A 17685-nucleotide genomic window follows, 5' to 3' on the forward strand; every position below is an offset into this window, starting at 1 on the left:
CATAGAATGTATTATAAAGTTCCTAACATCACTTTTTATAGATCCTGCTATGAAAATTAGATGGTAAAGAAAATACCATCTAGAAGTATTCCTTTAGAGAAGTCTTAACATCCATGTTTGAGGAGAATTCCAGAAAGATATACTCGATGGGTTTTTCAGAATCTGATCAAGGGGTGCTTCTGTTGTTGCCCCTTTTTAAAAAAATTATGAAACATTCCAGGGGCACCTGGGTGGCTCATTCGGTTAGATGTCCGACTTCAACTCATGTCATGATCTCACGTGGGTTCGAGCCCCACATTAGGCTCTGTGCTGACAGCTCAGAGCCTGGAGCCTGCTTCAGATTCTGTGTCCCCTTTCTCTCTGCCCCACCCCTGCTTGTGCTCTGTCTCTCTCTGTCTTTCAAAAATGAATAAACATTAAAAAATAACATTAAAAAATTATGAAACATTTCAGGCATTCAAAGAAACACAGAAGAAGAATAAAACAATATTATGTACTCACCACTCAGCTCAAGTAATCAAGCATTATAAATATAATCGAATGGTATCTTCTTTTTTCTAATGAGAAATCTACCATTGAAAATATAGGATTTGCATGTCCAAAAATCTCCTTTTCCAAAGTTCCTTCCATCTAATATGTTCATTTTTCCTTTGTTGCCATAGGGTACTAAATAGCTATAAGTGGCAAAATGCTCTAAATACAAATCCCCTGCACTAAAGATGGCTAATAACCAGCAAATGTGTAAAGCAATTCTCAACAGTAGGGCAAGATTGTTGATATTTTAATTCACTTTAATTATTGATATTTTAATTAACAACTGTCCTGGCCACCAACTCTCAAGGCTTTTTGTCTTCTTTTTGAGAAAATGTTTTTCTAAATGTAATAAGAGTAGAGGGCAAGAACCACATTACCTGTCAACACTGAGAGCGCAGAGATTGAGGACGGTGATCCCCACCGAGGACTTCTGCAAAAAGGGGAACAGCTTGCAAAGAAATACGCCAAAGTCATTGTGATCAAAAGGCCAGCGCCCAGCCAGCAGCTGAAAAAAGGAGACACCACGGTAAGAAATGACAGAGCTGGCATGGAATACATGGACACTTACATATCTAATGATCTTCCAAACTTCTAAATTTCATTATTCATTATGGTTTCCAGTTAGCATGGCAGCGATAGAGTATTATTATCATTAAAAAAATATATTTTAAAGCTGTAGCATTTTTTTTTATCTGGGACAATGTTGAGAATGATAAATACAATAATAGAAGAGATGAACCTTTGATCTTATGTGAAGTAGTCATACTGCCTACTTTTCAAAGAGTAGCAAAAGGTTAGGGTTTGGGTGACAGCTTGAATGAGAAGCAGGCAGTCATTTCTTACCTATTTTTATTAAACCGTGAGTAAAGCTTGTTTTCAAGTAGCAGCGCTGGAAGATTATGTTATCTCCAGACAAGCACAAAGGCTCTGAATGCGAGGTTATGGAGAATCCTGGGAGAAGGAAGTGGTTTAGGATGCACTGACTTGTTAGCTGGTTAACACCCTAAAGTCATTTTGAATTTAGCTTACAGGGCTGATTCTGTTTCACTAAGTGTGTCACAAGTGGCCTTTCTTTATTTAGGCTTAAACTTCCCTTTATCATATGGAGAAAGGTGGTTACTGTGATCTGTTTGTGGCATTTGCAGGCAAATCTATTCTTCTATGTTGACAATTTAAAACCTTTGTTGGAAGGAAAGGATGGATACCCTCTAGTGGCTGCGGTAAGTAGCAATAATATAAAGTCCCCTGTGAGTTGCTGATATTTATCTAATTAGGCATTATACCCAAAGCATGGGCTTGAATAATAGCTCAGCTACCTAAAAGGGAAGTCCCTGCTGAATACTTGATGTCTTTTCAAGAGTAAAAATGGTATTGATTTCCCTTCTAATTTTTGCTTAGTAACTCAGAATTGAAACCTACTCCACTCATTAGGAAACACTATCCTACTAACTTGATAAATGGGGCTTTTTTCTCTTTTTTTTTGCAAAGTACCTATTGCCTTAGTAACTCTGAGTTGAGCTTTGAATTTCTGTTCTGTCATTTCTAAAAGACTATGTAAGGCTTAATTTCATGGTCAATGTGGCCATTAACATGATACTCATTTTGAATTTAGTAATATAGGGCACTCTAAAATCTTCTTCCCCTTCTTCTTCTTCTTCTTCTTCTTCTTCTTCTTCTTCTTCAAGAGCACATGCACGCAAGCATAAGTGCGGGGGAGGGGCAGGGGGAGAGAGAGAATCGCAAGCAGGCTCCACACTCAGCACAGAGCCAGACACAGAGCTTGATCTCCTGACCCTGGGATCATGACCTGAATTGAAAGTGACAGTAGGACACTCAACAGACTGAGCCACCGAGGCACCCCTAAAATCCTATTTTTATGGCTAAGACCTTGTATGACTTATTCCAGAAATTCTCTCTTAAACACTTAAAACACATTTCCTTTTCTTTTGAATAGTTTGTTGAAAGGACCTTGTCCTTAATCCAATTTTGCCTCTCATCTCTTTTTCCTTGCATTCTGATCAGTCTTGGTGGGTGTCTTCTTAGAATTTCCACATAAACTTTTTGTCCAAGAACAATTGATGGGCTCTTCACAGAAACATTGCCCTAAACTCTGACAGTTTTCATGAAGCTAACAAATATTATACCATTGCTGACTGCTGGTTGTTAATGCTGATGCAAGACACAAAACACTATTTCTGAGATGACTCTTCCCCTATAAAGAAAAGAAAACCTGAAAACTACTTTTTATAGAGAGTTTAGTATTTTGTCCTACAAGTGTAATTCTCCACTGAAGTATTACAGAGATGTAAATGAAATGTGTAGGGATTGTTATAGGATATGCTTTGGAGTAATTTAGCTGTTACAGTTGGTTCATTTCAGAAACAGAGGATCCTGAAATCCACATAGATGGATTTCCCAATTCACACATCCAATAATCAGAGAAAAGGATGATTCTTGCTTAACAAGGGAGACTCTGAGGTCCTGTGAGGGAATAAATGACAAGTGCTAAGAAAAATGATACAGAAAAAAACACAACTGAGCATGTATTCTTTCTGGCCCTTGAGTTTTTTCCTTTTTCATGCTTGCCAGATGGGGGTAGATATAGAGGAAGGACTGAAGGGAAAGATACTATAGAATTGGTGGGCACCAAAGAGATCATAGAATTGTCTTTCTTTGACATAAGGAGATGCTTTGTTATGTATGTTGTCATCTTTTCTTTTCTCCTGGAGTGGAACTTGATTCTTCTTGGGAATTAAAGACAAAGGGAAATGAAAGAAATCGTTGGAGGAAATTTCCGGACAATCACAGGGAGACTTCTAAAACCTATATCCACTTCATTCTGAGAGAATGTATGGAAAGTAACTGTCCTAATGTAGCCAGGGGAAATTAGGCCACTGCCTGCGGCAACTTCTTCCTTTTCTGATTAAAGGTGGCTTCCTCAAAGAGGCCCCCATTAACTACCCAATCTCAAACAGGTTCTGTTTATTAATCTCTTTCTTCATGGAACTAGTGTGGGGGTAATTTTACATTCCAAGTCTCAGATCACTCTGTTTTAGCAATAAAGCATATACAAAAAAAGAAAAAAAAAGAGGGAATCAAAGAGGCATAGAGTGTAGCTCACCTATTTTTCTCTTATTTAGAAGAAATATTTTGGAACTTCTGAAAGACTGCTGGGAATGCATCCTTTCTGTTATTTACTAGCATTTAAAATTAAAAACACAAGATTTAAAATGGTAAAAAGCTGTATAAAAACATGTAATGAAAAGCAAGTCTCCCTTAAAATCAAGGCCCCTAAAATCCCTGCCCAAAGGCATCCATTGTTAATTGTTAAGTGTGTTTTCTTCCAGAAAACTTCCTATGCCCTTAAAAACAAAGTGGGAACATATGGAAATAATACCTTTTAACAGTCTTTTATGATCTTTTTTGCCTACTTTTCTGGTAAGCAGTTCTCTTGTCTAATTAAAAGGTTTGGATTTTTAAAAGCATATCCATGAAAGAATTTAGACTAGGATAGGAAAAGACAGGCAACTGTATAAGATAAATCTTATAGAGCAAAAGAACTGGTTGATTTCATTAATGTTAACAAGCTACTATCACTTCATTGAAAGAAAAACCAAACTAGTCTGACAGACAAGTTAGATTGGTTCAAGGGTTAACTGGGCACCTTGGGGCAGTCATAGCTTATTTTTGCCATATAAGGGCCTATGCTATTATGTAACCCTCATATTTATAACTTCCAAGGACATCACACAGGTCCTAGCACATAGTAGGTGTTGAATGAATTAATAATCCCAACTCATTAACTGAAGCCAATATTTTCATATTTTGAAATTAGTACCACTTTTGCCCTGAAAATACATCCATCTTGTAATTTACTTTCTACTTAAAAGTTGTTTATCAGCATCCCATTGTAGTATTTCCATTCCTCACGTTGAAAGAAACCACACACCTGTGAATGAGTCATTTGAGGAAGTGGGAGAATACTGTTTTATTTAAGACTTCAGGTTAAACAGGAGCTGTCAGAAACTCTGTGCTTGGAGACCTCTCAGTCTGGGCTGTGATGAGACTATCCAGCCTGATAAGAGCCACAGAGCAGACACTTGAACATGATGTGCGTCCATGGTCTAATCTCATTCTCAAGGGGATACAGAGGAACACCACAGAACAATCGCTGAAGGAGCAGAGGGCAATCTGCTGGGTATGGATTTTACTGAAGGATCCTTTCCTTGATTCTAGCCTGGGGGATTTTCTACAGTTGAAATATATGTTGTTAAAGTCCCTGATCATCACCTGAAAACTCAAATACCTCTAAAATGGCAGAAAAGAATGTATACATTGAATATGAATGTATATATATGTATGTGTGTGGTTGATTTGGATTATGTCAAAGTCAATATAAAATTGACAGGCTGCATTTTTAGCCTGTCAAAACCAGATTTACCTAAGGACTTGTACCACAAGTTATGCTCATAAGCACCCTGTTTTTAGAACGACTAGATCCAAAAGCAGGATCTCTGTCCACCACTATATTTAGTACAAAGCAACGTCTACTGTGTTGGGATGTTTTAGTTATGTGCAATGTACCTGTTTATGTCAGTTTTCTGGAACATAACAAACAGAAAGTTAGCAAAAATGTAAGAAGCCCATTGGTTGACGTGAAATTTATGCCCTAGAGCTCATGTACTTTACTTACAGGCAAACTGCTGGACTCTTCACTGCAGGTTGATTTATTCTTTCTTTATACTCAATGCTATAAAGTTTAGCTTTTATAGTTCCTTAGTCCACTGCACATCCAGAGCTCCTCACTACTGGGAACTCTCCAGAGTAATAGTTCTCAGTCTTGCCTGTACATTAGAATGATTTAGGGAGCTTTTAAGAATCCCAGTACCTGGGCCATGCCCCTAGACTAGTACTTCTCATCTTGAGGCAATTTGGCCCCCAGAGGACATTTGGCAATTTCTGGAGACATTTTTGGTAATTACAATTGTGTTGGAGGACAGAGGCTACTAACATCTAGCTGGTAGAGAATAGGCCTCCCCAGTGAATCATTATCCAGCACGCAATGCCGATAGTGCTGAGGTTGAAAACCATATTATAGACCAATAAGCCAGAATCTTTGGGGTTGGGACACAAGCCTCAGTAGTTTTTAAAGCTCCCAGGTGATTCCAATGTACAGCCAAGTTTGAGAATCATTGCTTAGTGTAGTGGTTCTCAAGCTTTCAAAGCATCAGAATTACCTGGAGGGCTCGTTAAACCAGATTGCTGGGCTCTATTCCCAGAGCTTTTTGATTCAGTAGGTCTGAGATGAGGCCTGAGAATTTATGTTTCTTTTTTTTATTATTTTATTTCTTTTATTTTTTTATTGAAGTACAGTTGATACCTAGCATTTGCATTGCTCATGAGTTCCTAGGTGATGCTGATAGTGCTGTTCCATCAACCAAACTTGGGGAACCACTGCTCTAGAAGCACGGTGATCAACAAAAACTGACAGCTGACAGCCAGATAGGGGAGGAGCAGAAATAGTTTATAACATAAACATACGAAATTAAAAAATCACAGTAGTTTAGGGACAGCATCCCACTGCTCCTTCACCCCAGTAGTCCCTAAAGGCATCAGTACGTAAAAGTACAGTTCAGTACCAGGTGGCTTGACTGTTATGCAAGACCCTCATGTTGTAGCCTAACGTTTCAGACCTCATCAGCTTGGCGCTACCAAAAAAGGCTGTTTTTCCCCTAAATTCAACTTAGGTTGTGAACTCAGAAGACTCAGGTTCAAGTCTGAGATCTACCTCTTCCTGTGTGACCTTGGGTAAACCCCTGTAAGTCTCATTTCTGTATTTGTTAAATGGGGTGGTTCGCATTCCTCCAACAATGATATGATGACCATCTCGGAGGCTCAATAAGAACAATACATGTGAAAGAATTCTGAAACTGAATCTGCACTACATAAACATTAGTTACTTTGGACTGCTATAATTTGTAATCATACATGGAAATGTCCCATTTATGCACAACTTAATGAAAACAAGGATAACAGAAATGAATTTACCCCTCTTTATCTATTCCTGATGTTATCTCCTGCCATTTAATGCTATTATTTGGACATTACTTTTGTTATTGTCATGGCTTCTTAATAATGGGATAAATAAAACCAGGGGCACATTGTTCTGTGTGCTAATTTTCCTTCCAGCCCATCCGGTGTGGCTGAGGGATACTTTTCCTCCCTTCACACCACTCCACCCATTCTAGACAGGAGCGAGGGATTTATGAACACAGTCTATTGTAGCTGAAAATATCAAATTAAATATTCTCCTCTCCTCAACATGAATTATTGTAGTGTCACTTGGAATTGAACACGATGGACCAGGTACCAGTGTTGAAAACGTGAGGTCCTACGGTTTTCTTTCTTGCTGGGGGAGGGGCTGGGATGCAGAAGTTGAATAGTTGAATCTGTAGTAAACAAGAATATCTTCCAATAGCACAGACTGAGTTAATTATAATGCCTGTAATGCCCAGGAAAGGTCTTTAATGAAAACATGCTCTCTGTTGCAAATCTCAAATCAGATGCAATAAAATAAATCACTGCATGACTGAGCATGGAGTTTTCTTTTCCTTTATGTTTTAATTGCTTCAGGGTTGAGGCAGAGTTTTCACATAGATAAATGAAGTAAAATCCATGGCCTCTGCTCTATCCATACACATATTCCTTTGACAGGCTCCTCTTGCCTCCTGACCAGCCCCAAACTTGAAGCGTATGACAAATGCAGAGCATAGCAGCAACTCCATAAATGTTCTCAATTCTGGTGCTGGGTGCCCTCAGTGACCAAGGGGGATGGAGAAGCACTTCTAATTAAAGCAAGTGGCTTGGCAGAGCAGTTAAGAGCGTGGGCCCTGAAGCTCTCCTTGGACTTAAGCCTCTGCTATGTTCCTGTGTGATGTTGACATGTTGATTAACTTCACTGCTTCTCAGTTCCTTCCTCTAGAAATGAAGACAGTGATGGCAGCTATGTCAGGGGATTACTGTGGGCAACAGAAGAGACGATCCATACAGAGGGATTAGCAGAAGTAAGTATCTGGAAATGTGAGATATTTGCACGGCCTATCATTATCAGTCTCTACGTTTTGTCCTGTTTTTCCACGAGAATGTGAAGAAGGATCATCCAGGTCACCAGCTGCAGAGTGCTGGAAGATGACACAAGCTCAAAAGACCTCATTCTCAAGGAAATTATTACCTGGAAGATGAACAGACATAATAGTTCCTAAAGGAGCTGTAAGCAACGTTCTGTGGGAGCTCAACAGAAGGAGACGGTGGTACGGCACCATGACAGAGAAAACAGGCTCTGGAACCTGAGCCTGGCATAATTTAGACAAGTTAACTGTGGCCTCAGAGAAAACCGGACATGAAAAGAGAATCTATGCCATGTGGTGCATGTGAGTATGAAATGAACTAATCCACACAAAGCACTTAGAACAGGGCCTGGCCTGTCACAGATCATAAATGTTAGTTCCCATGAGAGACTGTTCCCACTATTCTGCATTTCCATGGGAAACATGGGATTGTTGCTACTCCTCGCTGTCTGTATCTTACACTGTTGAATATTCAGTGTTTCCGTTTTTGCTGAAGTCATAACTTTTTTAGAATCTGAGATACATAGCTGTTAACAACAACCAGGTGGAGGAGGGTGGGGGCGGGGAAGAGGAAAAATGCTTTTTGAAACCAGAGTTCCAAAGTCACGAAGGTTTTTCCTTAGAAGAAAGATGGTTCCCCCAAGACATGGGCTTCCTATCCTCAACAGCCTCAGTTACCTGGAGGTTGGAATGAAAAGAAATGTCTCTTTTGAATAACTCTGTTTGCTGTAAGGATACCAGTCTAGAAGCAGGGGCCTTGAGACTTCTACTCATTTTGCATGGGTAAAACCAAAGGATAATTATGGAGAATGATGGAGAAGAATTAAAATTCTTTAAAGGAGGAACATTAGAAGGACTCAATATCAAAAGTACACACGTTAGTGCCAAATATACGTGCCAATACTTTAAGATTTAATTCATAACAGAGAGAAGATTTATGTTGGAAAAAATGATCCCTAGCTTTTCCTGACTGGAGAAAAGATTTCACACATGTGTTATGAGTGGAGACTTACATTTTCTTGTAACAAAGTGCAAGCATAGTTAATTATAGCCCATAAGTGCTCTGACCTGGACACAAAACAAGGCACAAAACCTAATGAAAATGTTTTATTATTTCTTTTAATCAGCAGTCCCTATGCAAGTACATGCCGGTACTTGTTTAAAAGAAAGCTGCAGGCAAAACCAAAGCAGAACAAAGCAAAACAAAACAAACTGGTAGAGATCTCCACATACAGATTTAGGGAGTAGCTACAAAAGACTTATCAAGAATTGGTGATAAGTAGGAAAAGGGGAAAACCAATAGCATATTTGAAGGCATGCAGCTTATTTAATGATTTCATGTCATTCATGATTTCTTCAAAATCTTAAGCACTGGAGTTAGTTCTTCATTGTAAAGTATGACATGTGGTCATAAGAAATTATCCTATGTGTAGACGGAAACAATGGCCCACCTAATGTACGGTATGCAGCATGAAGAAATGGTACTCTTGTGTCTTTGGGAGGAAAAAAGTTGATGCTGAAGCTGACATGTTACAGTACAAGAGGTTCAGGTGATTTTAAATATTTAATAACAGAAATTCATTAGACAGTAAAACTTCAAGATTTCCAGTAGCTGACACATAAAGTGAAAGAGGAAGACATACCTAAGATGTCCGAATTACCAGTCATGTAATAATACTTCACATACGAATGACATGCATTTTAACAATTTGCCATTAAAGTTTTAGAAGCTTGGCTGTCTTCTGGGAAGTGCTACGTGTGGTATAGAGAGTATTAAAACCGTAAAAGTCGTATTTAATGGGAAGAGAGAAGAATGGAACATCCTAAAGGGGAAGTTGGAAATCCTGACTTCCAGCTTCAGCCCTGTCAGAAATCTTTGGGCTTGCTTCCCTCCTCTGCTGAATAATCTAGTTCTGGTGCAACATTTCTTATCTCTAAATTCTCTGCCTGCTCAGAAATTGTGTGATTTTTTTTTTTTCACATCAAAACTCCATATATAACTGGTTTCTCCAAAACTATTATCAACTCAATTTATCCCTAATCTTAGCTTAATCTTTCCCTTCATTTTACATATTTTTTCCAAATTCTCTTTCATTTTTCCAATCAAACTGTTTTAGTCCTTTTGCCTTTTTTTTTCTATCCAAAAGGATTAAGGATGTCAAACCCTGTGGAATCCCATAGATTGAAGCATTGAAACTATTTATTTACCTTGAATGAATCAACAATACTTTATTACTCTCTAGGGAAAAGCTAAAATATACAGTACACTTGTCAGTGAGCTATAAGCATCATATTTTAAATATAATCCTGACTATATATAAAATGCAGGAAAAAATAGTAGGCAAGTAGCTATTTTAAGCTTCCAGTCGAGGGTCTGTTATAAATAGTAGTATAAAATTAGGGCTTTTAAAAAAGTTTTGAAAATGAGTTTGATTATTATTTTGTCTTACTTATAGTTAGTTGGAAATGATATAACATTAGGTTGTACTAGTCAAGACCAATAGATTATAAGCTAGTTTTGCTTCTAATCTTGATATTTGATATGTGCTGTATCTCTAGTGTAAGCATTTTGTTTATTTTTAGTGCTACCTAGAACAGAAAACATATAAATTTGGAATCTAATGTAATTAGCCTACAGTGACATCAAGATTCCTTTTCTAGACTTGATTACTTAGAGATGCTTATACTTGTCTAAAGAATATTAACTGTCATGAAAACCAGCCATTTAATCGAATGCTATTTTTAAATTTTTCTCTTATGATTTTTTAAATTTAAATCCAAGGTGGTTAACATATAGTGTAATAATGATTTCAGGAATAGAATTTAGTGATTCATCACTTACATATTAACACCCAGTGCTCATCCCAACAAGTGCCCTCCTCAATGCCCATCACACATTTAGCCCATTCCCCCACCCAACACCCGGCCCTCAGTTTGTTCTCTGTATTTAAGAGCCTCTTGTGCTTTGTTCCTCTCCTTGTTTTTATTTTTGCTTCCCTTTTCTTACGTTCATCTGTTTTGTATCTGAAATTCTATGTGTGAGTGAAATTACATGATATTTGTCTTTCTCTGAATGACTTATTTAGCTGGAACTTCAGTTCCATCCATGTTGTTGCAAATGCCAAGATTTCATTCTTTTTGATTGCCGAGTAATATATATATATATATATCCATTCATCACTTGATGGACATTTGGGCTCTTTCTTTCCATACTTCGGCTGTTGTCAATACTGCTGCTGTAAACATTGGGGTGCATGTGCCCCTTTGAATCAGCACTCCTGTATCCTTTGGATAAATACCTAGTAGTGCAATTGCTGGGTTGTAGGGTAGTTCTATTTAATCAAATGTTATTAAGACAAGTTTGGTAAACAACATTATCTTAGATTTTTAAAGTTCTATAATTTCAGACTCAGGACAGGTTCTTGGAGATCATCTATATCAGTGGTTCTTTTAAGTGTTGTCTGCAACTCCTGAGGATCCCTGAGAACCTTTGTAAGATCAAGAGAACACTAGCAGATTACTGCCTTTTGCCTTGTTGGTACAAAAGCAATGGTGGGTAAAGCTGCTGGTTCCCTTAGCACAAATAGAGACAATGGCACCAAACTGTTTTAATAGTCATTGTATTTTTCACCATCACACACTAGCAACAAAAAAAATTGCTGCTGCAAGAGTAATGGTGAGGGGTTCAGCGGGGTCACAAGATACAAGAGCAATATACAAACACCAGTTGCATTTCAATATTCCAGCTCTGAAAAATCCAAAAATCCAAAAATGAAATTAAGAGACAACTTCATTCAAAGTAGTGTCAAAATTAGGAATAAATTTTACAAAAGAAGTGTACGACATGTACTGAAAGCTACAAAATATTGGAGAAATCAAAGATCTAAAATACATGTTTATGGATTGGAAGAATCAATACTGTGAAGATGGCAATTTTCTCCAAATTCATTTAAAATGTCCATATAATCCCTATCTAAATTGAAGGAAGTGAAAAAGTTTATCTTAAAATTTATATATAAATGTAAAGAATCTAGAAAAATTAAAACAATGTTGAAATGAAAGAACAAAGTAGGACTTACAATATGTGTTTAAAAACTTACTATAAACTATAGTTAATCAAGACAGGATGGTACTGGCTAAACAATAGACACAGAAGTCATTGGAACAGAAAAGAAAGTCCAGAAATAAACTCTTAACATTGATCATCAACTGAGTTTTGACAAAGGTGTCAAGGCAATTCAATGACTAGAGGGTTTTCAAAAATGGTGTTGGAACAATTGGATATGCCTGTGCAAAAAAATGAACTTAGATGCTTACCTCATATCCTATGCAAAAACTGTGATCAAAGATCTAAATGTCAAAAGCTAATACTATAAAACTGTTAGAGAAAAACACTGGAGAATTTATTTGGTGACCTTGGCTTAGGCAAAGATTTTGTAGATATGACACCAGAAACGTGATCCATAAAAGTTTGATAAATTGTATTTAGTCAAAATTAAAAATTTTTGCTCCTCAAAAGACACCATTAAGAAAATGAAAAGAAAAGCCACAGAGTGAGAAAACTATTTGCAAATCATGTATCTGATGAAGGACTTCTGTCTAGAATATATAAAAAAACTCCTACAATTAAAAAATATAAAGACTAACAAAAATTAAAAAGTATAAGAGATTTAAATAGACAGTTCACCAAAGTAGATATAAAAATAGATAAGAACATGAAAATGAAAAATACTGACCATCCTTAGTCTATTTGGGAAACAGAAATTAAAACCACAATGAGAGACCACCATGCATCATTAGAATGGCTATAATTAAAAAGACCCATAATAAGTGCTGGTGAGCATGTGGAGAAATTGGAACTGTCATGTAATGCTGATGGGACTGTAAACTGGTACAATCATTTTTTTATATTAATATGATCCAGCAATATTATTCATATCCCTCCAATGTTACTCATTTGTATTTAGTTCTATGCAATTTTATGACATGTGTAGGTTTGTGTATCCACCACCAGTCAAGATATAGAACAGGTCCTTCACCACAAGGATCCTTTATGATGTCCTCTTAGAACCGCACTCACCTCCCCTCCCTTTCCCATTCCTAATCCCTGGTAACCATTTATCTGTCCTCAATCTGTATAACTCTGTCATTTCAAGAATGTTTTATAAAAGAAATCATATAATACATAATCATTTGAGATTGGCTTTTTCACTCGGCATCCAAAATTGTTCATCCAAATTATTATATATATATATATATATATATATATATATATATATATATCAATAGCTTGTTCCTTTTTAATCTTGAGCAGTATTGCATGAAATGGATGTACCATAGTTTATTTAACCACTCACCCACTATAGAACATCTGAGTTGTTTCTGGATTCTGGCTATTACAAATAAATCACTATAAACATGCATGAACAGGTTTTTGCATGAATGTAATTTTCATTTCTTTGGAATAAATGCCCAAGAGTGCAACTGCTAAGTCTGACAATAATTGCATGGTTAGTTTTTCTTTTTTTAATTTTTTAATGTTTACTTTATTTTTTTTAAGAGAGAGAGAGAGAGAGAGAGAGAGAGAGGGAGAGAGAGAAACGTGGGGGGAGGAGCAACAAGAGAGGGAGACACAGAATCCAAAGCAGGCCCCAGGCTCTGAGCTGTCAGCACAGAGCCCAATGCGGGGCTCGAACACATGCAAGATCATGACCTGAGCTGAAGTCAGATGCTTAACCAACTGAGCCACCCAGGTGCCCCTGGTTAGTTTTATAATAAACATCCAAACTCTTTGGTAGAGTGGTTCTACAATTTTTCATTCTCACCAGCAATGTATGTTTATTTTAGTCATTCTTACAGGTGTGTAGTGATAGCTCACTGTGGTTTCCATTTTGCATTGCCCTAATGGATTATGATGTTGAACATCTTTTCATGTGTTTATTGGGTCATTTATATGTCCTCTTCAGTAAAATTTCTATTTGTATCTTTTCCCCATTTTCTACTTGGATTTTTTTGTTGTTGACTTTTGAGAGTTTTCTATGTATTCTAGATACTAGCCTTTATTGGACTTGGCGATTGCAAATATTTTCTCCTAGTCTGTAGGTTTCTTTTCATCCTCTTAAGAGGGTCCTTTGTAGAGAAACCGTTTTAAGTTTTGAGGAGGTTCTATTTATCAATTCTTTCTTTTATAGATTGTGCTTTTGCTATCCAGTCTAAGAATGCTTTGTCTAGTCCTAGATCCCAAAGATTTTCTTTCTTTTTGTCCCTAAAATTTTATACTTTTACATTTTCATTTAAGTTCATAGTTTTTAAAAAATACTTTTTTTTAACTTTATTTATTTTGAGAGAGATAGCACAAGCAGGGGAGGGGCAGAGAGAGAGAGGGAGAGAGAGAATCTCAAGCAGGCTCCATGCTGTCAGCACAGTCTGACATGGGGCTCGAACTCACAAACTGGGAGATCATGACCTGGGCTGAAATCAAGATTCGCATGCTTAACCAACTGAGCCACCCAGGTGTCCCCCCAAAATTGTTTTTACCTGTGGTAAAATATACATAACATGAAATTTTCCAAATTAACCATTAGTCATAGATCATGGTTGTCTTTAGCAGAGAAAAGATAGTTTGAACAGAATGAGGGGATGCACTGAGGATCAAGGAACCTAAAAAGGGATTGAATGATAAACATTAAGCCCTAAGGTACTTACTTTTCTCTACTCATTCATTTATCCAAAATTCCTGGCAGAGAAATAACATGTTATTAGATGTCTTCAATTCTGTACCAGTTTTCTCTTCTGGACCATTTCCACAAACTTAAATGTTTATCATTTCATGAGAGTTAGAGTTACTGCAAATAAGTAAAAAATTTCAAAACCACAGTAGAGATAGACTCTGGTCTATCAGCTGAGAGCTGCTTTTATTATATCAACCTGAACACAAGACCAGTTTGAATTAGTATCTCTGTAAGATTGTAAATAGCTCAGTGTTCTGGGTCACACAGTCAGAACTAAAGATGTTGACTCCTAACATTCTGAGACTCTATGCTCCCTGCTTCTCTCCATCCCTCCTTCTACCTCTCCCTCCCTTCCTAAATATATATGAACTGTCTTCTGTCTACCTGATGAATTACATAGTGTCTAAGAGTTGTGTCCCAGGGATGCATCCAGCACCAACTCTGTCTTCTTTCCTCCATCCCCTGTAGCACCTTCTTCTTTTCCCCAACAATTGAGAAAAGGACTATATATACAGAGAATATCTGTACCACAAAATTACACACACACACACAGACACACACACACTGTATAAAAAAGGAACACAGAGTATTTCTTATCCTTTCTCCACTTTCCCCTTTGTCTATGACATGGCCCTTCATCCATTATCAAAGAAAAATTCCTTGAATTTTATAGAACAGAGATAAAAACATTCATTTATTTTAAAGTATGTATGCAAATTACATATGACCATGTAATTTAAGTGGCATACCAAATAAATATACAGTGATTTTCTGATCCAATAATTTCAAGTTATGTAAAGTTTTTGTCTTTAAAATCTTTAGGGAGTACCTCTTTTTTTTTTTTTGTATGATATTTCCCTAAAATAAATGCAAAAGTCTTCTTTACTTCTTTTTCTTAACTGAAACATGAATGATTGCTGAAAGATCTGGTCACTTGGTTTAGTGCTGATCTTAATTATTTGAAAGACAAGATAATGAACAGCTCTAAGATCATGACAAAGAATTTAAAACTTATTCAGTTTTGATGAGAAATGCATGATTTATCCAATAGGTTTCATGGATACCTGGTCACCAAGACCCTAAATGAGGCCAGAGTTCTGATGTGTGATAACTAAATGGGGGAGACAAAGAGACAATAACAGCCCTTGCCTGTTCTTTTTTAATGATTTTATTTATTTATTTATTTATTTATTTATTTATTTATTTATCTTTTAGAGAGAGAGAGCAGGAACAGAGGAGTGGGGGCAAAGAGGGAGAGAGAATCTTAAGCAGGTTCTATGCTCAGCATGGAGCTCACTGCAGGGCTCTATTCCAAGACCCTGGGATCATGACCTGAGGCGAAATCAAGAGTTGGACGCTCAACAGACTAAGCCACCCAGGCACCCCGGGTGTTCTTCTAATTGATGTTCGTAGTCACTTCAGGAGCAAGCCTACCATGCATCATTGTGCCTAAGGGGACTCCATGGGATTAGGGTCCCTCATTATTATTTCGTACAAAAATAATGACTTGAGAGATCAAGTGATTTATTTAAGATCAGTTACAAATCATTTAAAAAAATTTTTAATTTCCTGGGATTATGCCCATTTACTTTTTGGGGAGTTGGAGACATAAGCCACTGAAAAATATCAAAGGTTATGAAGACATATTAATATTTCTGAAGTTCAGGTTTTGAGCTTTGACCTACTATGGAACAAAATGGAGAGTGAGAGGCAGGGATGAAAGGCAGGAACAGGGTAGTTAGTGAGATGCCACAGGGGTTGATAAACTGTTTTTGTAAATGACCAGATAGGAAATATTTTAGGCTTTGCAGACCATATGGTGTCTGTCAAAATGATTTACTTAAGTAATGGGTATGGCTGTGTTCCAATAAAAGTTCATTTACAAAAATAGGTGTTGGGTTGGATTTGGCCCACTGGTCGTAGACGCACCCCTGGGCCAGAGAATGAGGAGAAAGCAGAAATGGTGAGCACTCAGTGCTTGCACATGAAGCTCTGGAATATCCCTTTTAGTGTATAGTACTTCCAGATTTACTTTCCCTCCTTGATGGTGGCCCAGGAGATGGGAGGCAATTTTAAGGTCACTCTATAACACCAATGAAAATATTCCTATGAAGCTATTTCCATGGAACAAAATGCAGAAGAAGTTTCAACAAATCACCTAAGTTTAAATGCATATTCATAATATTGCAAAACCCAGTGCTCACACACATTTCACTCACTTCTGAATACCTTCTGGGAGTATGTATTATTTGCGCTATAAGACCATTGTAAGTTGCATTTGAAATTGAGTCAGTGGTTTTGACAAATAAAATTTCTTTTTAGGGATGCTGCGATGCAAACCTTGTGGATGATATTATGAGAGATTTTATTCTGTCTTCATAAGCTGCAACTTGGTAAATTTCTATAGCAACCTTCCCTTACCAATCTTATTTTAATAGTAGTAACCAGATTATAACTAAACCTCCAAGTTTTACCTAGCAACTGGCACACCCAAGATATGTCATTTAACAAAAATAACCTCAGAGAGATTGTGTGGAAAATTTCATTAATTTAACTTAAACTCTCATAACATTTACTGTCTGCAATCATTGTTTTTTGATTTGTGTTTCATAGTGTGTTTAGACATTTTATTTTTTTAAAGTTTTTTATTTATTTTGAGAGAGAGAGAGTGGGAGAAGCAGATAGAGAGGGAGAGAGAATCCCAAGCAGGCTCCATGCTGTCAGCACAGAGCCCAACACGGGCTCAAACCCACGAACAGCGAGATCATGACCTGAGCCGAGATCAAGAGTTGGACACTTAACTGACTGAGTCAATCAGGCACCCCTGAATATTTTTAAATAAATAACCATTTATTATAGCAGTAATGGAAAATGCTGAAACCTTATTTCTGTATCCCTTGAAATTAATTTGACTAATTTTGTTTCAGCTGCAGATACTCCTTTGGGAGAAAGAGAAATGGCAGTGTTTCTATTTTTAAAGAAAATGTTAAATAGGTGTTTCACTTTTAAAATGCTTTTCATGTGTGTGCATGTTTGGTGGTCTCAAAAACTTCAACAAAACACCAAAGTATAAGATTACCCTGGCAGTTAGGCTGATTTGATTGTATACGTTTGTATTCTCAAACAGAATGTGTGCCACTCAAAGTCATGGTTATCCTAGATTTGTGTTTTCTATAGACACTTAGTAAATATGTGAGTTGATGTGGGGATTATCCATTATGGAGGCAGATAACAGATTTGTTTGAAAGCCAAAGAAGAATTACAATGAACACAATTCACACATATGCCACACA

The 17685-nt window shown here is 37.0% G+C and overlaps 1 protein-coding gene and 1 long non-coding RNA gene across 2 annotated transcripts in view; one reads left to right on the forward strand and one right to left on the reverse strand.

The window, feature by feature from the left end:
* Window positions 1–17685, reverse strand: part of EDNRA (endothelin receptor type A) — a 59357-nt gene that overhangs the window by 26299 nt on the left and 15373 nt on the right. Inside the window, exon 3 of the mRNA XM_042983818.1 lies at window positions 912–1039. Coding sequence (XP_042839752.1) covers window positions 912–1039 — 128 coding nt within the window. The remainder of the gene's footprint in view (window positions 1–911; window positions 1040–17685) is intronic.
* Window positions 980–7942, forward strand: LOC122237945. Its single transcript, XR_006216750.1, has 3 exons — window positions 980–1060; window positions 1680–1754; window positions 7504–7942. It is a non-coding gene; the product is annotated as an uncharacterized LOC122237945 (long non-coding RNA).

The sequence above is a fragment of the Panthera tigris genome, chromosome B1 (genome assembly GCF_018350195.1).
Source record: "Panthera tigris isolate Pti1 chromosome B1, P.tigris_Pti1_mat1.1, whole genome shotgun sequence".
Taxonomy (NCBI): Eukaryota; Metazoa; Chordata; class Mammalia; order Carnivora; family Felidae; genus Panthera; species Panthera tigris.